This window comes from Lissotriton vulgaris, chromosome 6, assembly GCF_964263255.1.
Source record: "Lissotriton vulgaris chromosome 6, aLisVul1.2, whole genome shotgun sequence".
Lineage (NCBI taxonomy): Eukaryota > Metazoa > Chordata > Amphibia > Caudata > Salamandridae > Lissotriton > Lissotriton vulgaris.
Window position 1 is genome coordinate 1,755,668,564 of NC_141694.1, and position 24,937 is coordinate 1,755,693,500.

The 24,937-nt window shown below is 45.1% G+C and overlaps 1 protein-coding gene across 1 annotated transcript in view; it reads left to right on the plus strand.

Moving 5' to 3' along the window:
- LOC147709421 (inositol-trisphosphate 3-kinase A-like) overlaps nt 1-18,298 on the plus strand; it is a 281,384-nt gene extending 263,086 nt beyond the window's left edge. The window contains exon 8 of the mRNA XM_086927991.1: nt 17,798-18,298. Within this exon, the coding sequence (XP_086784117.1) occupies nt 17,798-18,013 (216 nt within the window). The 3' untranslated portion in view covers nt 18,014-18,298. The remainder of the gene's footprint in view (nt 1-17,797) is intronic.
- Nucleotides 18,299-24,937: the final 6,639 nt, after the last annotated feature.

Genomic DNA, 24,937 nt, shown 5'->3' on the forward strand with positions numbered 1-24,937 from the left:
TTCCAGTTCTGGTGCAGGGGCGGCTCTAGGGTCATGGTGGCCCTGGGCAAGGAGCGTAGGTAGGGGGCCCGGAAGAGGGGGTCCGGGCGGGGCGGAGCGCGCAGGCCAGTAAAGAGGGGAGGGGGGCCGCCAAATCCCAGCCAGGGGCCGCCACACAAATATGTATCCATCCTCAGAGGATAAATATATTAAGGATATATATTGGCGTGGTGGCCCCTGGGGTTTGGTGGCCCTGTGCAGGTGCACAGCTTGCACATGCCTAAAGCCGGCCCTGTCTGGTGATTTGCAGCAGTTTTAAGATTTTCTTTGTTGTTGCTCAAATTGGTGTCATTTCTGATGTATATGTTGCCCTCGCCTTTACTGCTTGATTTTGCTCACGAGGAAGTGTCACTCGTAGTGGTTGAAATGTCACTCCTAATTACACTGAAATTATGAAAATGTTACTCATGGCAATCTGAAACCTTGTCAGATATGTTTAGTAGTGGGGCCTCAGCCGGTGGCTGTCTGTGAAACGCCTGCAGAGCTGGAGTGGTTATAAGGCGATATCTGGTTACCTGCACTTGAGGGTCTAGTGTGTGTTGACTGACCATCTGCATATTGTCTTCTCGGAGCCCTTTCAGGATAAGTGAACGCCGATGAATTTTGGCATCTGGCTCTGTGCTTCTCCGTGTCTGATTGTTTTCTTGTGCTTCCATTTTTAGCTTCCTAAGAACCCCGTCTGCTGTAATTCGAAACATCGACGTAATTTGCATTCCTGAATAGTAGCATCACTTCCATTTTCATACGCTGGCTAAGTGGTGTGTGCTCTGTGTATCCAACTTTTGTTCCCTCTGTTGCGATGCAGCCTAGGACACCGAGCTCCCACCTCACTGTGCCTTGGAAGAGGGGTTGCTCTAGCCAGTTTGTTGCTTATAAATCACATTAAGCACATTTTCTTTTCTTAGGGCTGTTGAAAAGTCAGTTTTCTTTTAGCTCTGAGTAGTTTGCAGCAATCTCGAAATGCAAACAGGCTGGTTTGGCAGAAAATAAGGTACCATAAATATCAAAGGAGGGAGTGGAGAGGGAATGTGTCCGGACGGACACGGGGAGTGGATTCGATCTCCCCAAATTATAACTTATAAACAAGTAGAATCCACACACACAAGATAGGCGAAAGAGGTAGATGGTCTTGGGTTGGATGTGTTTCCTACAAGGGTGGGAAGCACATTGTGTTCTTCAAATGCCCCTCACACCCCAAAAGGGCCCTTGGTGCCATGCTTCATCATAGGGTCTTCTCGCTCCTCTACGGAACGCGGTGTCCAGCAGGTACGAAGGAGCACTGATGTAACCACTATGTGTAGTGTGAGAGGGGGGGGTGTTATGTGAGTGGTAGGGTCAGGAGTGGATGGTGAGTGAGTGTTAAAAATTGCTAAGCGCTAATTGCACTCTGTAAGGAGAATGGTAATAGATTTACCGATATGCAGGGCACTCACTTGGTTCGAGTAGTGGTGATCCTGCAGAAGCGGCTATGCCGTACTTACATATGTAGCTATACTACCTCCTTTGGTCCCCTCCGTGGCTCCGTGGTGAATGAGAGACCCGCGGGACTCAGAATTTATACTCTACTTAATTGCCTGCATATTACCACTACTCGTAATGTGTACATGTTTTGCGAGACGTTGCCAATTCAGCTCTGATCTCAAGTGGTTCCGGTAGGCCAACAACCCGGAACTGAAAGGGGGTAGGTCGCAGTAAAGCTAGACCGCTAACTCCCCACCTCACTGCGGCTGCGCTGTTCTAAGCTGAAACGAACGGGAAAGATTGACTGCTTTTAATAATAAGCACCCAGGAGGGTGCGGGGAAATGGTGTTCCGGTTCCATGCGGGCACTGAGGTTTCTTAATTAATGCAAGTGAAGGCAAAACACCCCTGGGACTTTTTCAAAAGGGGGTATTTCAGAGGAAAAAAAGAAAAATAATAATGATAAAACATACACAATCTGTAGGCTAAGCTCTCAAATACCCCCCTAGGTTTTAGTGGCTGTGGGAAGTGTCATTATCCCAAACGGACGGGGTGGCAGACTCATATGAACTAACATTCTCTCAGTGCCCGCATGTAAGTACGGCATAGCCGCTTCTGCAGGATCACCACTACTCAAACCAAGTGAGTGCCCCGCACATCGCTAAATCTACCACCAATCTCCTTACAGAGTGCAATTAGGACGGCGCCCCCAACATTTTGAAGGCTCGTGACGCCATTGGCTTCTGGATAACAAGTATGCAATCTGTCTCCTAATTTTTTACCCCTTTTTCCACCCTATGGTAATACCGCAGCAACCAATTGGATAAACTTTTATAGAGTGTGCTTCTCACGTTATATGTTGTGTATGTCCAGTATTTGTCCTGTTTATTACTGGACACCTCACTAGCACTGATATTCTCAGGGTTACGAATAGACACTGTATATTTCACTTTACAGGTCACGATCTTCAATGTCCGGAGTGATTCTACTCACCTAATGTTCCTTTTGTACATCTGCATTCTTTTGCATATTGACATTAAGGTATTACCTTGTTCCAGTTCAATTGACCATAATAGGCACATTTGGCAACATTTATATATTAATTCAACACATAAATTTTCCTTATGTTTAGATGGTATTACTCTGTTGCATGTGAGTAGGGTAGGGATCTGTGTACCCGTCCTGAAGAAGAAGTAGCACGCTTCGAAACATGTTGACACACGCAGGAGGTTTGTTCATTAAATACATCAAACCTTCACCTCACCTTTTTAACAATACCAGCACGGAGGTGTATTAAAATTCCTTTTACTCCTCACTTGCTAGGTATTTCTTAACACTCACTCCCTACCACTCACATAACAACCCCCCCCTCTCACACTACACATAGTGGTTACATCAGTGCTCCCGCGTACCCGCTGGCTAGTAGCACGCTGCGTTCCGTAGAGGGGCGCGAATACCCCTATGATGAAGCATGACACCAAGGGCCCTTTTGGTGTGTGAGGGGTATTTAAAGAACACAATGTGCTTCCCACCATTGTAGGAAACACATCCAACCCAAGACCATCTACCTCTTTCGCCTATCTTGTGTGGGTGGATTCTACTTGTTTATAAATGAAAATAAGGTACAACACGTGTGTCCATTGTAGTTCTGGACATCTATCTATCTATCTTATCTTTAGGGAGACCCCAGTATGAAAGTTAGTTCAAAATCTTCCAATGTCAGACTCCAGGTGGAGTCAAAAAGGTCAAACTTTAATGCACCCAGAAATTAAACCATTCCATACCAGTCCGTATAACAAGCTGTGTTAACTCCACCTTCCTCTCTAAGAAAAGGGAAAACAATTGCACTTCTGAACCCTATACCAGGATGGTATAAGGCAAACATCCAGTAAGTGTGTAATTACCCCAGTTTTTCTTGCACTGAAACATCTGGCACTGGGGAACATTTGGAGTGAATATGCATGCTGGCAATGAGCCACTATACAACAAATATTCTTGTGGCAAATGTTCCCATGGCACAAAGTTGTGAAGCATGAAAAGCTCTGTGGAAAGTGCACTGGCATGGCTAAAGGACAAGGCAGGGCCAGGTATGGTGGTCTTGGAAATATTGAAAAGAATACAAGTTTCGGACTACGATATTAGAAAGGATTATAGAATTATTGGATGCAGGGATTTCATTCTCAGTGTGAAATTTGAATAATACATTCATAATTGATCCCATTTTACAGCCAATCTTTTGAATGAGCGGTTGTCTTCTATATAAGGTTTCACTTAAAATGAATTTTGACTTAAAAGCCCTGATCTGTCTAATTTTGACCAAAACCCTTTGTTTCTTATATTTTTTCCATTTGCGCTGTCTTTTAGTCAGCGGACTTTATTCATTGGTCTGTTATATTGTCATTCACTTTTGCTTCCGCCCACCACAGCGTACAGCATGGGACAGTGGGTTCGCCCTCTTTACCCAGTGGCTCCCTTCGCTTTGAGTGACTGCATGAAGCCTATGTATATTGTTCACATCTATCTAAAATAGTTCCCTCCTTCTCAGTAGCAAATATAGTTCAAAGTGTGCTTTTTAAAATATTTTTTTATATAACCCATAGATCAAGATTAGATACAAGTTCTTTTGCATCCACTTTGTGTGCCCAGTTAGATTGTGATTTATTTTTTTGTTTCTATCTGAGTTTATTAAGTGTTCAAGTGGCCTTGTAGGATTGTAGCAGATTGCAGTATGAGTGTGTTTGTGTTTTTTTTTAAGGTAGTGATATCATTTTGTCTTTCGATACCCTAATTCTAAATGAATCAAGCCACAGAAAGGCCTTTAGTTAAAATAAAATTATTAAAAAAACAATATTTAAAAAACTAGTAAAATCCACACCAGTTAATGTTTTTTTAAATGTAAAGCTGTTATTGCAAGCATATGGCGACCATGTTTAGGTGGTATAGATTTTTTGTGTCATACGCTTGCAGAAGGTCTCCTGTTTTCTATGTGCTATGTACCTGGGGGTACACTGTAGCATTATCTTAAGGCGGCCGACCTTGGTAAAGTTAGTATCTATATGTTCAGGCCAGGATGGCAGCAGGGCATGCTCTGTGGTCGCATCTAAACTGGAAAATACTGCAGCTTTCCTTAAGGAACGGATGAAAGACATGAAGACCTAGCTGTTCATGTATAGTAATTCACAGACTTATTACTTCACACACTAATTCTAAATTTCGTAATGTTTGAATTTGCTGTGCTTTGACTGTACTCTGAGGAGTGCAATTTTCTTCCTCTCTCTTGGTGCCACTTACATCTGCCATCTTGGGGGGGTGGGAGTGAGCTGGGGTGTTCAGTGCTTTAGCTGCTCTGCCTGTTAAACTTCTCACTCTCCCCCATAAGGGCGTTTTTAACACGGACACGCCCATCATCTGTGTCCATCCACAGCCAACACTAGCCGTGCTACTCGATTTGCCTTTGATCAGTGGAGGACATATCCTAGGCACTCCTGGCCTTGAATTCAATCCCATGCTGCTCACAGAAGATCCTCTATTCCTCTGGAATGGGTCAGGATGTGTATTACTGCAAGGTGTGTGGTTTAGTTTTAAATAAGTGGAATCCCTCGGATCGAGGGCAGTTCACTTGCTAAGCGGGCACGCTTTTACCGCCACCCAAAACAGGTCCTGCCTGATCAACTTGCAGGTCCTTTCCATGCATTCATCTCAAATCTTCCTCCTCCTGGCTCTTAGCTTTATTATAGAAAGATGATTTAATGACTGCTTTAACCCCGACCTCGCCCTGGCTATTCCACCAGGCTACAGCATCTTGGCAGAATTGTAATTGTAATTGTAAAAGTACTTGTAAAGCGCGGTTGCTGCCCGAAAGCGTCCAAGCGCTGAGTAGAAGCAGGGAGTACCTGGAGGGGATCTAGGGGGAGTCTGATTTAGCGAACAGTAGGGTCTTTAGATTTTTACGGAATGAGAGGAGGTCTGGGTTGGACCGAAGTGAGATGGGGAGAGCATTCCAGAGCTTGGTGGTGTTCAAGGAGAACATCCTGCCCCCAGACCTGGCTCGCTTCACTCTGGGAACAGCAGCGAGGAACGCCTCTGTCGACCGGAGGTTCCTGTTAGGTTGGTAAGGAATGATAAGGTCAGTGTTGATGGCTGGGGCTGTTTTCCAGAAGGCGCGGTGCGCCAAGCACAGCGCCTTGAAGGTCACTCTCTGCCTCACTGGCAACCAGTGGAGAGTTTTTAGGGCAGGTCTGGCTGAGTGAGTGCGCGAGAGTTCCAGCAAGGTGCGGGCTGCACAGTTTTGGACGACCTGTAGTTTCCGGAGGGTCATCTCTGGTGCCCCTAGATATAAGGCATTGTTAGAGTCCAGGCGAGACTGGATAAGGCCTTGTACCGCCACCTTTTTGGCCTCTAGGGGGAGTAGCGGGAGGACCTTCCTCAAGATTCTAAGTAGGCCAAAGCAGGTGGAAGACAGTTTTTTGGCCTGAGTAGAAAAGGAGAGTTTGTTATCGAGCCATATCCCCAGGCTTTTGACGCTGTCCTTAGGGGTGGGAGGGGGGCCCAAGGCACTGGGCCACAGTGAAGTGAAGGGTACGGGAGAGGTAGGGCCTAGGAGAATGAGCTCCGTCTTATCACCGTTTAGTTTTAGGGAGGAGTTGGTCATCCATCCCTTGACGTCCACTAGGCAATTTAGGAGGTCGGCTGCGGAATGCCTGCTGTTCTTCGTGGCCAACGAGACCACAAGCTGGGTGTCGTCGGCATATGACACAATTTTAATGCCATATGGTTCGACAACACCCGCCAGCGGCCTCATGTATACGTTGAACAGTACAGGGCTCAGAGAGGAGCCCTGTGGTACTCCGCAGCTCAGGGGTTTACTCGAGGACACCATCTCTCCGTCGAAGATCTGGAACGACCTCCCAGACAGGAAGGAATCGAACCACCTTAAGGCGTCACCTGAGACTCCGATGTTAAGGAGACGGTCCAGCAAGGTGGTGTAGCTGACCGTATCGAAGGCAGCACTTAGATCAAGGAGGATCACTGCCACTGATCCTCCCTGATCCAGTATCCTTCGAGTTTCTTCGGTGACGGCTAGCAAGGCGGTTTCAGTGCCATGCTTTGGTCTGAAGCCCGTCTGGGATGCGTGTAGTAGAGAGTGGTCCTCCAGGAACTGGACCAGCTGCATGTTTATGTGCTTCTCTAACACCTTGCTGGCCCAAGGAAGAAGAGAGATGGGACGGTAGCTGGAGTAGTCGTCTGGGTCCAGGCTGGGCTTCTTCAGCAGCGCCCGTACCATGGCCTGTTTCCAGGCTGTGGGGACTGAGCATGCGGATATAGAGGTGTTTAGAAGATCCCGGATGACAGGCAAAGTGGCTGTACTTGCCTGCATTAGGACTTCTGGAAGAGCGGGATCACGGGGGGAGCCGGATTTTTACTTGTCGTGCCACCTTGTTTAAAGTGTCAAGGTCCAAAGGACGAAAGTGCTCAAGGGAAGGCTGATCTGGGTGCCGAGGTGATTTAGGGGGGGAGAGTGGGATACATCCAGAGTAGTGTCTGAGGTGGGGAAGGTGGAATAAATTTTTGTGACTTTGTTATAAAAGAAATCCGCAAGCTCGTTGCATTGATCCTTGGTTTTGTTAGGTGGAGGTGCCGTGTTGGCGATGGAACAATGCTTTATTATCTGGAAAATTTCTTTCGGTTTCGATTTTGCTTCTAATATTTTCTCAGAATAATAAGTTGCCTGGGCTGTTCTGATCCCTTCTTTATAGACTTTAATCGCCTCTTTATAAGAGGCCTTTTTGTCTGGGAGAAAGTCTAAACGCCAGGCTCGCTCTCGTTGCCTGCAGAGGCGTTTTAGTTGTCTAAGAGAGTCAGAAAACCAAGGGGCAGTTTTCTGTAGTCTGTTGGAGGATGATTTACGGATCGGGAGAATCGAGTCTAGCGAATGGGTGATCCAGTTTTCGTAGTGGGAGTTAGCCACATTGGGATCTGGGCCGAGTGAAGGGCAAGTGGAGTCTAGTTTGCAGCCAGGACTCCAATGGGAGTTTAGACCAGTTCCTTCTAGAGGAGACTTGGGGAGGGAGCTGGGGGGTTTTGTGTTTGACCCAGGTGAATGGGACCAGGAAATGGTCCGACCATGGGAGGGGGGTGGGTTGATCAACAGTTAAATCCGGGCAGTTGCTGAATATGGGGTCAAGTAAGTTGCCCTTTTCATGGGTCGGAGCAGCAACCAGTTGGGACAGTTGGAGGGCTTCCAGATCATCTAGTAATTCCTGAGCAATGTGGTCTGAGGGGGAATTGAAATGGAGATTAAGGTCTCCTAAAATCGTGTAGTTAGCGGCGGACAGAAAACTGAGGCGAGAACAGGGTTGGGGCAGGGCAGCTATTATCTTCAAGGATTCTTTTGAAGCATCTATAACACCACGAAGCCAATGCGAAAACACCGAGGGCTGTGTCTTCAGTTTTAAAATCTCTCCTTTCTTGGCCTGTTCGAGTATAGACCTCCTGACTGCCTCAGCATCTGCTTTTCTGCCCTATTAGACACCATAGCACATTATTCACTCCATTAAGCCAATCTGATCCTTTTGGGGCCTTAGCCAACAAACTAATTCAAACTGTAGCAGGTCTTAATCTAACCCAACCTGTCGAGGCCCCTATCCATTGGGCGGCCCATATGCTTGACCTGATTTTCACTAATATCCCTAGCATGCAGGTCAAAGACACAGTGCAGCTGATCTGACCACTTCAGCATTCCGTTTGCATTTCAGGGTCCCTCCTTACTAATTAGGAATATCCCTACCCCAGAAGTAAAAAGGAAGTGACAATGTGGCAGAGGAATTGTTGGCTCAGTCCCTCAGCTCTTCTCCTCCAAATCTGTAAGGAGGAGGACATTTTGCAGTTTAATAGCTGGATATCGAACTCATTAGACCACCTTGCTTCCTTGAAGTACGTGATGAAAAGACTGAGGATGTCCGCAGCCTGTTTTTTCCAGGACTTCAGAACAGAGGACAGTCGGTGCAAAAAATGAGTACGCAACTGCAGGAAATCATATGATCTCAATGCAAAGTCTCTCCACATAGCGGCACTCTAGAGTTTCTGCAAAAAAAACACGCACTGCCATGAAAGAACATTTTGCACCTCAGATTAAGGCAGCAGCAAATTCCTCCATGGAGTGGTTTAAAATAGTGAGTGCTCTTGTTTCCCCTCAACGGACCAAGACTGCTATTGTTGCCTCTGCTGACCTGTGAGGAAAGAGGTTGGTCTTCTTTGATGAGAAGATCTAAAAGTTATACTCCTCCTTCTCGTAGTCTCTGAAGGAGGCTTCAGTCACTTGCTCAACAGATACATGGAAGACGGAAACGCTCCCCAGGGCTTCCTCCTGTCGCAAACCATCCTTCAATGATTTCTGAGCAATTCTCCTTGAACAAGGTAATAATGTACGTCCAGCGCCCCGGATGATGTTTGCCCTCCCCATATCTTCAGACATATGGTGCAACATCCCAACACTCCATTTAATAAAATTTTGAATGACTCACTAACTTCTGGAGTTTTCCCCTCATGTTGGAAAAAGTCATCTCTTCTGTTGCTCCTAAAAAAAAAAGCTAAACGCAGACACAAGTGTTTTGAGCAACTATAGGCCCATATCTCTCCTCCCATGACCCGCAATAATTTTGGAGAAATCGGTCAACCAACAACTGTCTACTTTTGTGGACGCCAATTCTATTCTCCATGAATCGCAGTTGGGTTTCCGTGCAGGTTTTAGCATGGAGACGGCTCTTCTGGAGGTGACAGTTTGTGAGATCGAATTTAAACGAGCACTCCAGTCATGGTGTTTGTTCTTGATATGTCGGCAGCTTTCAACACTGTATCACACTCCAATCTGTTGAACAGACTTAGCAATCTGGGTATTCAGGGCTATGCTCTTTTGTGGGTCAAATCCTTCCTGGAGGGCATATTCCACCCACATTTTTCTTCACCTGAAACACTGGCATGTGGTGTGCCGCTGGGCTCAGCCCTGAGCCCCCATTTGTTTAATCTTTACCTTTCCCCCTTTGCAGATTGCATCAAATCCTGGGTTATTAAGGTAGTGTCATACGCCGATGACACCCAGTTGCTCTTCTCCTTCCATGACAACACTGAGGCAGCTTTCTACCACTCTAAAGAGTGTTTCAGAGGAGTCACGGCCTGGATGGAGGCAAATTGTCTAAAATGTAATTCAAATAAAATTAATAAAAGTCTTAATTTTTAATCATAGTGGTACCCCACAGCCAACCCTTTGGTGGCCTGCTGAACTTAACGCTCCCCCTAATCCGACCACTTCGGCAAGAAATCTTGGCATCATCTTTGATTCTTCGTTCTCCTTTGCCCCTCTCAAATTAAGCAAATCTCGACGGACTGTTTCATGAAGCTGAAAATCTTAAAGTTCCTTCATCTTGTGTCCCTGAGGAGACGTGGAAAACAGTAGTCCATGCTATAGTCCCCTCTCGCCTGGACTACTGTAATAGCCTTTACCTTGATCTCTCTGATATGTAGACTCCAGTTACTCCAGGACGCAGCGACGAGATTAATCCGGAGAGTCCTGCATCGCCATCACATTTCTCCTCATCTGAGAGCTCCGGACTGGCTCCCAGTTGAACAGCCCATCAAATTTAAATCTCCGACCCTGGCCTTCAGAGCCTTCAACGTTGAGGCCCCACACTACATGTCAAGTAGACTGTAGCAACAAACCCAAGAGAGGAATCTCTGATCCAACAGCCGCTTCCTACGGAGCCCTAAATTCTTGAAGCCCCGCCTTAGAGACAGGTCCTTTACTCTTCTCACTTCTAAAATATGGAACAGCCTCCCACCCAACCCGCGTCGGGTTGAGTCTCTGACAACCTTCAAAAAACAACTCAAAACCCAGTTATTTGGCAGTGTTTCGCTTCTGAGTTAAGCCGGCTGGCCTGTAGTGTGGGCTTGAGCACCAGGACGCGTCTGCTTGAAGCAGCTGCGCGTTTTATGAGGTGTTGTTTGATTTCATTCAACTTTCCCTATAAACTGTAATTAGATGTTTGCCGTCTATTTCGCTTTCCAAGTGATATAACAAGTGGAAAAAAACAATGTCTTGATTTATGAGAATGATCTCTTAGCTGTTTTATTGTGACTGACAGAGCAACGACATGACACCCGGTTGGGGAATGACTTGTATTTATGCATGCATCCTCTACAGCAGGGGTCTCCAAACCGGTCCTGGAGGGCCGGATCCATGCCAGATTTTTAAAATAACTACATGTATCTCAATGGGGATATCCAAAAAATCTGGCATGGATCCGGCCCTCCAGGACCGGTTTGGAGACCCCTGCTCTACAGTGTGAGTTCTGTGGCGATTCCTGGAGTTTCAGGGCAAGAAGTTATGAGGTGAGGGGTGTGAACGTTTGCTCATGAGGAAAATATAAGCAGTTTTAAGTGGTGCATTTTGCCTCCAATTAGCACAACATTTTGAATCGGAGGGCTGTGAATTAATGCTTGTCCTAACGACACAAGCATGAAACTCCAGCTGGTGTTAAAAAGAATGTCATCTTGCAGTGGGGGAAAAAATGATCAGTGGCCCATCCAGCAGTCGACATGTGACTGACTATGCCCAGCCCCAAAGGCAAGGTTCTGGTCTGAAGTTTTCCTCTAGGACAATTTGGGCATTTTGTGTTGGGAAATTATCTAATGAATATTTTTCATCCTTCTTTCAAGGCATTCAGCTAGACCTTGAACATCACAATATGAAAGTAATAAAACCAAACTTGAAAACAAAAGTAGAGAAGGATTGTATTCACAACGAATACTTTTTTAGCACAATTTTAAAATGTGGTTTAATTAATAAACAAAACACATTTTAAAGCCCTTAAAACGTTAGCTGCAGTTTACAAATAGTGCAAGACCGAGAGGCAAATTTGAGAAGGTTTGAGAGAGGTGGAAACGAGGTGTAAGAATGAACGAGGGAATAACGTATGTGTCCGTGGAGGATGTGACGGAGGGAGCAGATGTGAGTCGCACATAAACTTATATGTGTCACTAGCCGTTGATGTCTCTGGCACTACAGCAATCGACGGCTTGTATTGTGAATTTTACTTTGTTTTTTAACTTTGCGGATTTATCCCCAAGTTCTTGTTAGGGGTGGATTATGGACAAAGCTTGGCACTAGGGCGGTGTAGTCCCATACCCATATTTCCTATATATTTTGGAGAGCTCTTAGCTGGTTAGGGCCACTGGCCACTAAGGCTGAGGCACAAGAAACCTGAAACCTAATTAAAGATGGACTGTTTCATACAGTCTTCCACCATTCGCAATAATCCATAGAAGGAAATCACTACTGAAGTCTGCAGTAGCCTATCGCAGAATTGTGACTTTCAGAAAGATCTGCTCCTGCAGTAAAGTCCTAAGGCAGGAGCTGACAGGACTGCAGAGGAGAATAGACCTGTTATCAAACCATGCAAGGGACCTTCATCTGACCTCCCCTCTCCCAACCCCCTTGAGCCAATCTCCTGCATAGAAGACCGCCTGAATCCAAAGTCTGTTCCAAGGGGCAAACCTCAGCAGTTCACGGTTCTCAATCTCGCTTGGTATATATGCTTTACTTCTCAAGGTTCGATGGAGATACCCAGATCCCAGTTTACAAATATTTTGGTCACCTTGGTCACACGTGGGTGTCGAAAAAAGCAGTTTTTTATTGTACATTTCCTAGAATTTTACTATTGTTAGCTACATTCACACAAATGCAAGAAATCGGCCATTCTTGATTTTCACATTCATACACGAAGGAGTAATGGAATAGGGTTTTTAATGTGTTTGTACCCAGGTGCTTGCATAAAGCAATGGACCCCAGCAAAGCTACTCTTGTGAAGGGAAGCGGAAAGTACAGTTTTCCTACCTGGAAAAGGGAGGGAACAACCCTTATATCCTTAATGTGCGGGTGGATTTATTTAATGGACACACAATTTTCCTGTAGAAGAAAATAATGAACATTACACATTTCTACAAACTATACTTGTGTGCAGTTCTCTGCTTGAGAGGACTTGATAACTGGAAATTTCCGACTGATGTGAGTTTTCTGTAGCATGCGTAGGTTTGCTCTTTTCCTTACGGTTGGAAGTAACTCCAAACTTAACAGCAATCTCACCAAAGTACATATCCAGCCATTACTTACTGCTGTGTGTAAATGTAGTTTTTTTCAAGACATTGCCCCATTGATTTCATCTGGCACCTCGAATTCACTTTTATTTTCAGGCTCTGATCAGCTTTTTCTATTAACAATTTGACTTTTGATCCTACTTGAAACCTTATACCTTTAAATATACATTTATTTTTCAAATGCAACTTCTATGTTGCATATGGTCTGACTTTCTACAGGTTTCAAACTTTGAATCTGATAAAGCTTACCACAGTGTCTGCGGATCTTAAGGCACATGGGTCTTTTTTTTTTATTTCGCTTCACTTTTTTTTTTTTTAGTACTTTTCATGGGTTATGTAATAATACACCTTGACCAGTTTTGTTTACATGTCTTAAGTAAAGAGTCTAATTCTCAGTCTTGTCTTAAGGCCATATTCAGAGCATGTTTGGGATGCACATGGTACTTGCCTGGTGCCTGTGCTTGGTGATTTCTAAATATAAGTAAGCATTAGTGTTGCACTTTGTGCAGTGGACTGAATTCAGTGCATTCTGGTTTTTCTTACACTACACAACTAATCCATGAATTCTTATGCCCGTTTTTAATATTCTACTGTTCCCACTTACCAGGCCACGTAATAATCCAATATTTGTATTTACTAGACACAAGTCTTAACCCCAATATACACACGCTACAAGTGCCCATGATTTCTAGACTAAACTTATGGTGCCACTTGGTATAAAGTTGCAAAATGCCCTCATTACCATCTTCATTAATATCCAGTAAGCATATTTATCAGTTTGTGTAATGTCCCAAGTATGTCCCCATCACAGGTTTCCATAGTGTCACTGTAGGCAAGTCTTTCAAATTTCAAAATGTCCCTGTCATTGGTTGCCATAATGTACCACTATCCCCATGTTGGAGATTTTTATAACACCTACCTTATTATAAGCATGTATTTTAACTCTAAGATATCCCATTATCCGGCCCATCATACATTAACAGATGAGCTAATGTGCCTACATTTCTAGTGATCTTCTTTCCCTAGTATACACATTTGCCAGTTTTTGCAGTACCTCAGTGTTGCTGATGTTGTGATGTTCCTAGTCCCCCACTATGCATACTTTAGCAATTTTCATTATGCCAGTTCACTGATTTGTATAGAGGTATGCACATTGGAAACTGAAAAGTGAGACCATGGGTGGTAGTAATGGGGAATTATGCATTTCCATTGATTTGTAAATACTTCTTATTGCTAACAGTGCTATTTTCCGGTTTGCCTTTATTACATGTTCAGTTCTATTCTTGCATGCATTTTTCCCTGTTCACAGTATACCTGAGCACGCACTCAGTTCCAGTTTTTTTAATGCGCCAAGATTATGCCATTGAGTTTAATATTGGTTTCCTAAGCACACATTCCAGTTCCATCTGTAATCCAGTAAGCACACTTCCAGTTTTTATTTTGCACAGATATTCCCACTCTATTGGTTTCCATTTTGACCAACTATTCTCTCAACACCTGTTGCAGTATGCACATTTTCCACTTTCCAATTATATTCCAGTGTGACCTTATCAATGTTGATTGGCCCATTACTGTGATTGATCTAGTTTCATTAGTGCATCAGTTGCCAAACTGACTGGTAAGAGTTCACAGCAGTGTTATAGAGTACTCCAGGAAAAGATGCTGGCCAGCTGTTCGAACTACAGGGTCATTAGAGACGAAAGTCCACACTGTAGGCTGAATTCATGCACCAACGTGGGAAGAACCGACGGCATGAGCCTTTATCCCACCATCTTCAGTCTTACTCCCACCTCCATTCTGTGAAGGATGCATCAGCCAAAGTTCCGGGTTATCATTTTACCACCTTTGTGTGAAGCTTCTCAGTGGTCTGGTCCGAGCACCTTGAAGAATTGACCAGGAAATGGAGGGACACCTGGTGGCATGAACCGCCATTGGCATTTGGACAAATGCATTTCACGACTTTGCAGTGTGGGCAACAAAGTATTTTCTCCTGACAGCCCTGCAATCTTCCAGTCCTGCTCCAGAATTGCACAGCTTGAGGCGAGCTGGATCTATGATCTTGTCCAGATGGGAAACAGAAAGCTTTAATAAATGACTGCTTCATGCAAATGATTTACCAAAGCAATCCTACAAAAATATTCCCAAACTGATAGGAGCCAAATTAAGTCCCTGCGAGGACAAAGGCTCCAAGGGGAATCACGCTGGAGATGCCTCTTCGATGGACATCCCATGTTTTATCCTAGTCTGATTCCTGCTATGAACGAGTATTTTATCCTCACACCAGTGCATCCAGAATATCTTCTGAAGGATTTGAGACACCAGTAGATCTCTAGCTGGGACCATCTCCCTAGAACATTGCAGATTGAATGTTCCCTTTTTCCAGTGTCCCCTACCATTTCTGCAAGCTGCATCTGCTCCCCTCGAGCCCAGCTCATTCCCAACCATCTCCTGCTAATGATTTAGTTCATGCATCATCATTTTACTTCAACCAGAGTTTAATTTCTGTCTGAAATAGCTTTATTCTGGCATTCCCCCCGATTTCTGGTTAGATGGTTACCCCTACTTTCTCCCAGCTGCAGGTTATTTTAGACCTTAAGTAAACTGATGTTTGAATGTTCTATGTCTGGCCGCTGTTCTCCATCTCTGGTGTTTGTTGAAAGTGTAGTTTGTCTTACATCCGCGTCACCTCCTGCAGATGTTTGGCCTCGAGCTCTGCCAACCAACCCAGTGGTGAGGCGGGGTCTCCGATATGGGCTGTATTCAGCTCTCGGTAGTTTCTGTGTGAGTTGGCTCAGACTCTGAGAGCACAGGGTCTTTGAACTCTGTGTCTGCCTAGTCATGGTGACCTCATGTTAAACACTGCGTAAAGTTTAATCATGTTCAAATAAGCAGAGGTCCAGTGTAAAGCTACAGCAGCTTTCTGAGGCCAAAATTAAACTAGGCTAGTTGGAATAGAAGTCTGTTTTGTCTATACTCCTCTACATGTCATCCTGAAAAATGTGAATCCAGTTTCGCTACGCCTTCTGGAAATAATTATTTTTTCGTTCACTTTCTTTGGAAGGCAGTTTTATATTTTGCTTCAGTGCCATGCTGCGTCTCATGGATACATCATTCCCAACATAGGTCTGGTGGTTTTAGATACCTTCAGTGTTGAGTTGTGAGCACTAAGCCCCTGTTTTGCAAAGTAACACTTTGCCTTGGCCAAGTTGTGTGTTGCACAGCTGGCCCATTGCAGAAATGAGTGATCCACAAAGCACATTTTGTCGCAGTCTTGGATTCCTCCAGGCTCTTATAAGGCGCAAAGGTGACATCCTTGCCCTTATTGGCCAACTTGCAGTGCTTGGTGCAGACATTGATAATGGCACTGATGGTGAGAAGGTTGATTTATATGATGGTGATGAAGATTGACTGTCATTCTTTTTTTTTAAAACAATTTTTATTGCGGGATTACCATGACATTGTTCCAGCTTGATGATATGCTCCATTTTCATTTTATATCACGACATACATTTGCATTCCTCTTGTCACGACAATGGACCGTCATTCTTTGACCGCGAGAGCCGTGGCCCTTGGTCCAATTAAACATGTATTCAGTGGAGGATTGAGTGGGACCTTACAGCAGTATTAGACCTTCCCGGGTCTCGAATGAGCACTGCATGTGGGCTGGCAGCAGGATCTGACCATTGTCACTTATGCGGATAACCGTATTCTTCCTGTGCGAGCACTAGCAGGCCACAGGAATTCCTTTTTGAGTACTGTACTCTCCAAAGTAGGATTTTGGAAAAGGTGCCGGAGTGGACAGCATGGGGTACTTATATCGGACAAGCCCAATGCAACGGTCATGTTATGATTTGAGCTGGTATAAGGAGTTGCCCAGAAACACACCTCCAGTTACGAGATGCTACATACACTCGTGTACAGGAATCTGAAGAAACCCTCTCAATCCCTAAATCACACATATATCTACATGTGCAGCGGGCATCACACACGTACACTCATTTATCCAGGTGCAGCGCTTCTGCAGTCAAATTATATATATTCATGGGTAACCATATAGAATTCCAGCATGCCAAGGGCTACCACTATTTGTATGACGCATCCTTACAGCTGTACAGATTGTGTAGTCTTATACGATCTACCAGGTCCACTGCACAGCAGTCTTGGGCTAGAGCTCTGAATGTCCGTAATCACACTTACCGGAGTAATTATAATTAAATACACACCAGTCTCATGCACTGCTCACATCCTGCACAAACTCACAAGCTGCCATCTGGCAGGCATCTGCAGTCATGCAGTATTGCGGCTGAAGGATCAGGCGCTCACTCTTTTGGAAGGAAGCCGCCAACGAAGTCAAACTTTCCAGCACTCGCTTCCCTTCCATCCAGCAGACATCCAAGCAAACCTCTCCAGGCTCTGATACTCACCATGCTGAATCAGTGACCTCATCCTTCCTCTCTGACAAAGCGGATACATTGTACATCCCAGCTTCTTCGGTGCACATGTTGTGGCAGCCCTTGGTAAGGGCCCACAGGTACACTCTAATCCCATTGAAACACGCCGCCCCAGAAGCCCAGCCCCTGTGCACTCCCGTTTTTCTCTGATAAGAGGGGAAGAGATCCCTACAGACCCTTTATTTGGTAAACTTTTATTCAAGGATTGGATGAGAAATGCTCCCCTAGAATTTTTGTCTGCTTGTGGTACAAATGAGAGGAGTACTTTTCAAAATGCGGTGTGACGGGATGCGGAAGCTGGCCCTCCATTTCTAGGTGCCCCATGCGCTCGACTCGCTTAAGGCCTGAGCCAGAGGCCTCTGTACAAAAATAATCTGATGCATTAAGGTGAAACACTTCAAGTTAAAGAAATACTTTTTTTAAGTAAACTGTCCTATTTTCACGTGATCCTTGTGGCATCATTAAGATGCCAACTCTTGTCTGGGCTCAGCTCATGCTAGGCTCGTAGAGCCAAGCCAGACAGATGCCTGTGTTTCAGCTCAACCTGTTAATGTGTTGACTCGCCCACCTCTAGGTTATTGTATTTTAATTGCATTTATATAGCGCTTACTACCCCTGACGAGGCGTTGAAGCGCTTTTTTGGTGAGTAGCACACTATCATGAGTTGTAAAGCTAACTGTGGTTTTCTTTCCATTTTAGGTCATCGGGAGCTCCCTTCTGTTTGTCCACGACAGGAACGAGAAGGCTAAAGTCTGGATGATCGACTTCGGGAAGACCACCGCGCTCCCAGGTGGCCAGGTCCTGGACCACAGGGTCCCTTGGGAGGAGGGAAACCGCGAGGATGGATACCTGATAGGCCTGGACAATCTGATCGATATTCTGACTGAGATGTCTCTCCGAGAAGACATTTTATAGCTCCTTCCCTTCATTCCGTTGTTCCCAGACCTGCCGGAACTGACACTCTTTAGAGCTGCACTACAAGACACTTTTAGCAATTTTAATAGGAAATGTTTCTCCTAAAAAGGAGCTTTTATGTTTTTTACAGTTCACGTTCTAGATCAAAGTTTCTTTAACTTTGAGCTATACAGATGACTTTTTTTTAAAACCACGGGATGAAAGTGAGGTTTGTGCAGTACTTTTTTAGGGGTGCTTTTTTTTTTTGTTGCAGGGCCAGCTGTTTGTATTTGTTTTTGCCCGGGCCTTGGAGTTGTGCCGTTTGGGAACCTCTTCCTTATGTTCCGGAAGAAGAATGTGAACCGAAGTTGGTCTAAAAGGAGATTTTTTTTTTTTTTAATCTACTTTGCGAACAGTCCATCTGAGTGAGTCCAGACCACTTCTTTATGGCAAAAACCTGATCAGTACAGTTTGCACAAAATAAATGTCACCTCATAGAAAAACGCAACTCGTTGCCATTAGTTGTAGCCTCGTCTAAGATGGCCGAAAGACACTGTCCAATCAGGGTTGTCATTTTGAGGCAAACAACGCCTGTATTGGCTAGGAACATCGTACTTCCATTTCCCCCTACGGATCGTTCGCAGGACCTTTCTGCAGAGCACTCCATCTTTGACTGCCCGGGCTAGGAGTGTTATTGACACACATGCAGCTGTACATCTTAAGTCCTTCATATATATATGTGTGTTTTTAAAGTTATTAGTGTATTTGATTAGTGTTTGCGGTGAAGTTTGAATGTAGCAATACCAAAAAGGACAATCGTCCAAGGGAAATTTTCGTTTCAGATCCTGCTTTATTCTGGAAAGCAGACTCGCCAGTGCAGCGTTCAACTGCCCCCTGGTGGCTGATGGTGGCAAGACAACTGCTGCAGAGGCTGTTCTTTTTAGCTAAAAGTATCCTGTGTTTACAAGGTGAGAATGAATGTGGGGGATGCATTGAGCCATTAAGCCGAGCCTCAGAAGTAAATCGCCAGGAATAATCCATAATCAAGTCTTGCTAAAAAAAAATAGCAATCCCTCTACGCACATTCATAACCCTTGTTGTCTTTTTTAACAATAAGTAGTTTATAAGCCAAGTTTTACTATTAATCTTTTGGCTGGTGTTTTTTGTGTGTGGCGGAGTGGATTTAAAATGTGTGTATGTGTAGATGTGTATATATATTATAACCTTCCAACACTGCTGGTTACATCCACCTGGGTGGGGCCGGTGCGAGACACGGGTGCTGGGACCAGTTTGCAATATGAAAGGAAACCTTGCATTCTTTGTAGAAATCCAAACGTCTCTGACGCCAGGATCGCGTTCTTCAGTTCAGATGTTCTAAATCAAATGGCAACACGTTTCGACCTTGGCGGTCTTTTTCAAAAGCCAATTTGCATGTGAACACCATCACCATTTAAAGTGTGAAAACATAAAAGACAGACAATCCGTTTTGGCTGGTTAACAACCATGTAGACAAGTTGGATGGATTGTAACGATACTACAGAAGTAATGTGGTCTGTCCTCGATATCCATGCCTGTGCATTGTCTGTCTTTTATGTTTTCACACTTTATATGGTGATTGTGTTCACATGCAAATTGGCTTTTAAAAAAGACCGCCAAGTTCGAAACGCGTTGGCGTTTGAATTAAAACATCTGAAATGAAGAACGCAATCCTGTAGTGCAAGTCTTTTGTATTTCTATAACGAGTACAAGGTTTCCTTGTATATCTATATCGCCATTGTATATGCCCATTTTTAGGAAAACGTGTCTCAGAATGTGCCATGGTGCTGCCTGCACGTATCCCACATGTTTTAATTTTTTAATCAGCAGTAATTAGAATTTTTTTTATATTTTCCTTACATGGGGTCTGAAAGTTGACCAGATGTAGGCAGTTGCCTTATGTGCTGCTGTTCTTGAACAGACATTTGCCAGTCAGCCGACGCCGCAATACATAGACAAGAACTTTTCATTAAATCAAAAAGCTCTAGTGCTCTGAGCAGGAAGCTTGAAATTTCCTGAGAAGGAATGACCACAGTTACCAAAAATAAATAAACTTCTATAAAGTAAAAAATTCTGGAGACAACATTCATCGTAGAACGTAGATTAGGACAGATTGTATATTGTGTCTCATGCACTTGAAATTTACAAAAAAAAATCTGAAAAAGATTTTTTTTTTTTTAGAGTAATTTGAATTTTAAAGTATTTTTGGGTGTCATTTATTATTGGAGTTAGCAAACCTGATCTAACATGAGCGTTGCAGCAGATTGTCCAGCGGTCCATTGATTCAGGCAACAGATACTTGAGAATGTGCAGAAGCGCCCCAGCAACAGACTGATGGGTGTTGATCCACTGACCCATCCTAATTGGTTTACCGAGGCTGTTGAAAATGTCCACTAAGACTGTAGCAAATGTCTTTGGGCAACTGTTCTTCGGGCCCCTTTTGTGCCTAAAATAGCTACTCTGATGAACACAATTCCTTAGAGTGCCTGACAAATTGGTTGTTCTTGATCCATGTGAACATTCCCTTAATCTGGGGTCCCCAATACTTTGTTTCTACATCTAGAGTAGATTGAATTAATTTATTTCGGTTGCAAAGCCTGTACCAACAGAGAGGCAATTTGGAAACGTGTAAAATGTATGGCTTCTCAGGCGCCAAGAGTAACACGCCTCAAACAACCGAAAGGAGCTTGGGAGCACGTCCCAAATGTACACATAATGGTCCTTGTACACCATTTTGCTATGGTACAAGGGAAAGGGGCTGAATTTGGAATAAACTTAAGTGTGTGGAGTTCTGGTGGAAGCAGACATACAATTTCAGGGAAGGCAGATCCTCTTTAGAAGTCTCCATTTGAAATTGTTGCGTGCAGTTTATGTAAGATTGTGTTGAATCTAAAATGTAATCATCCAGCTTTGTATATTTTTATATTTTTTTGAGACCTTCACCTCAAAATGTAGTTGGGTGGGGGTTCTTAGAAGCCAAATAAGTTCCAGTTCAACTTTCCATTGTGTTTATAGCCTGCCGCCACACCCGTGTTTGTAATGATGTGCACGCTGAGGATCACAGCTCAGTGCTTCTTATTCCAGATCTGAAAACATTCCCTGCTAGTCTTGTGTAAGGATTCTTTCATATGTAAGCTCCAGAAGGTCGAGTGCTGCAGAAGTTCAATACCTGCAAATGGTCGAGCGCTTCAAATGTTAAATGGTATTTAGCACGTGAAAGCAGAATTTCATTAATTTTACTTTCTACCACATAAAATATCCTGGGCTTGAGCCTTCATGGGATAATTTTTCATTGCATAACTCACAATACATTCCTTCCCTAGGAAACATTGGCTGATTCCGACATAAAATACTTGTTTGAGCAATGCGATCTGTCTTAAATTCATTAAAGGATGTCTTGGTACTTCTGATGGTTTCGCCCGAAAGGCGTGGTCTGGACAGGAGACGTTGATGCTTGCAGACTATGGAGTATTTACCTTTTATCCAGACTTTATGTACTGCAGAGTTGTATAGACATAAGTTTATATGAAAACCAATTTTTTAAGCCTTATCTCTTAACCAGCACAGTCTGTTCTTTCAGCTTTGTCCATGTCGTAGAGCCGCAAACATTAGGTTTGCAAAAGTGCCTTACAGAGTTGCCTCCACATTCCTTAGGAGGAGTTTAAAGTTTTTTATTTATATTTATTTAGTGGTTTTATTTGCACAAAACACTAAACCCAATTGCATGTTCCGTTTTTTAATAGATTTAAATATTTCTTTTAAATATTCATATATAAGGCAGCTCTGGACTCTGAACCATAAATCACGTGGATAGATATGCTTTTCCTTTTAAGTTAGTGTTAAGTTTGCTGGTTGTCTTTTGGCATGTACATACTCTTGTGAATCAGCTTTTGTTTCGGTTGGGGGATGTGAGGCAGATTAACTGCCCTATAAAGTTGTTTGAACTTTTCGTGAACTGTTGCTGTGAATGTTCTGCAGGTTATTTAGTAACATAGTAAAAATACAGCGGTTTCTTAACAACACCAACGTAGTGCCTCAGTTCTGTTTTTTAATAAAGTCATCTTAAAAGGAATATTAGTGTTTGTGTTTTTTGGAAAAGAAATTTGAGAAAAGTATGCACTGTTGTGATTGACCTTCTGGAAATTCATATTTGGAGCAGGCGTAGAAGGACTGATCCACTGATATAAAGGCGTGGTAGGCTATATAAGATGCACGGGTTATATTTATCCATATGGGCAGAATTTGCCAGGGAAGAAAGTTATTAATCAGAGGGTATTGTGGGGAGAGGGTTTGGAGTGAAAGTAATATTAACAATATTGTAGTTTCCCCAACTAAACATGATGCGATGCGCTACTGGGAGGGCATTCAGATATTAGATAATTCAGAAATGTACAGACCTTTCTTATTGCCATCGGTTTTTAGCACCATATGCCACACCTTGAGTAAATACAGGAGTTGGATCACTCATAGAGAGGCTGAGAATAACTGGTTCGAGGCATGTGGGCTGCTGAATTCATATCTGTGCATAGTCCGCCACCTAGTGTTGGGTCCGGATGATTGCACATTGTTGTCCTGGAAGAGTCTTCGAAGTATCAGGAGATAGGTGGCTCCTCCCCTGGACTACAGTGCGCATGGGCATCGCCTCCATCCCCAGATTGTTTTTTTCCGCCATCGGGTTCGGATGTGTTTCGGTACCCTCTCTCGGGACCGATAGTTTGTTCTACTTTTCTCGAGACCAAAAGGTCTTTAGGCTGGGCGTCGGTATTGTTGCGTTTCGGTTTTCCTTACTGACTCTCAGCTCCGATCTCCTACTGCCCCTCCACGTGCTTCGACGCGGACGGGCCTACACTACACTCTTGCTATGGAGCGGACACCATTCAAAAAGTGCCCGCTGTGTCACTCAAAGTATTCTCACCTTGACGTACACCCCGTGTGCAATACATGCTTGTCACCGGATCATCGTGAGGACACTTGCATGGCGTGTTCAAAATTTAGGAGCAAGAAAACTTTGAAGATTCGCCGGGCTAATCGGCTCCAGGCTCAATTGTCGGCTTCGGCACCCCCACCTGATGATATCTTCCAGGAATCGGTTGAGGGAGAGGACGACGTACAAGAATCGGACTCCGGCCCCGCGTCCGAGGAAGAGACCGGCGACGCGGGTGATGAGGCCTACGACGAAGTCTCCGACGAGGTAGGGGACGACGACCGGGCTTGTCCCGCAATGGGTGATAGCTCGGACGATGAGCATCCCCAACAAGACTCCGGGGTTACTCCCCGTTATACGGCCCAGGTCGAGGGATCGCCTTCGGGCCTTACCCAAGATCTAACGACCAGTCCTACGTCCCCGCCTCCGGGCCCGGTCACGGACATTTCTCACAAGAAACCGAAAGTGAAGCCAACTGGTCTCGCACCCTCGGATGCGAAAACGAAACCAAAAGTGGCGCTGGTGAAGAAGGTTCTGGAGGCGTCAACTTCCACGAAACCCAAAATGGCCGACTTGAAGAGCCACGCCAAAATGGCTGACCAGAGGAGCCGCGCAAAGGTGGCCGACCCAAAGCCATCTGGGTCGGCGCCGAAGGTGAAGGCATCCGACGCGGTTGCGTCGGCACCGAAAGGGGTCGCGGACCCGAAGACGGCTTCTAAAAAGCGTCACGCCGACAGTGCGCCAGGCCATGGGGCGTCGGCGCCGAAGAAGAGGCTTACCGTCGACCACGCTCTCGAAGACGAAGAATCGCTCGAGTCGTTTGAGCCCTCGGCGTCCCTTACCAAGAAGGTGGGAGAATCCTTACAACGGATCCAGCAGTCTGTGGTTCCCAGCCAGGACCCTGCGGGGCCTAGGCCCTCGACGAAGCCTGCCAAGGGGCAAACGCCCATTCGTTTTACCCTTCCTCCCAAGTCGGCGCCGAAAGCCTTCGCGCCTAAGCAGAGCGGACACTCTCAGGACATCTTGTCGCCGAAGGCTGCCTTGGTGGTGTCAAAGCTTCGGCTCCAGCCGCTCGCGGCGGAAGAACGTCGTGCGGTGCACATCGACGCCAACACGGGAAAATTGTCGCTCCTCAAGAGGAAGATTACATCGGAGCCGACCTTGGAACCTTTTAAGATTCCACTCAAGAGCAAAAAGTACTCTGCGGACTCTTCGGCTCTGATGGAACCACTGTCTCCACAAGCCCTGGAACACTCGCCGGCCCATTCCCCCGTGCCTGACGTCGACGAGGAAGAGGCCGAGTACCGACCCGCAGTCGGGGCAGGACACCCAACTTTTTGCCGCTAAGACGTCCCCGACGGAGGACTCGGCGGCATTCAATGCACTGATAGAGAGAGCTGCGGCGAACCATGACGTCGAGCTCCACTCGGATCCAGTGGATGCGGACTTTTTGGTCGACACCTTCTCAGTCGCCGAGAAGCAAGTCAAGACGCTTCCAATGCTTAAAGGAGTGCTGAAGCATGCACAGGAGGTGTTCAAGGAGCCCACCCGGGCGCGGGTGGTCAATCCTCGCATCGACAGGAAGTATAAAGCGGCGCCCACGGATCCCACTTATATTAAGGGACACTTGCCATTGGACTCCCTGGTGGTTTCCAACGCTCGAAAGAGGGCAAATTCGCAAACGACTGGTGACGCTCCTCCCCCTGACAAAGAGTCCAAAATCTTTGAGGCATCAGGCAAACGCATTGCTGCACAGGCAGCAAACATCTGGAGGATCTCTAACACTCAAGCCCTGCTTGCACGTTATGATAGGGCCCATTATGACACATTAGAGGCCATCCTTCAACACTTGCCTGACCAGTATAAGGAGGCGGGGGAGATGCTCATTCAGGAGGGTAAACTCATTACAAATGCGTCCATCAAGTGTGCCCTAGATGTAGCTGACACTGCCTCAAGGGCCATCAATACCAGTGTTTTACTTAGAC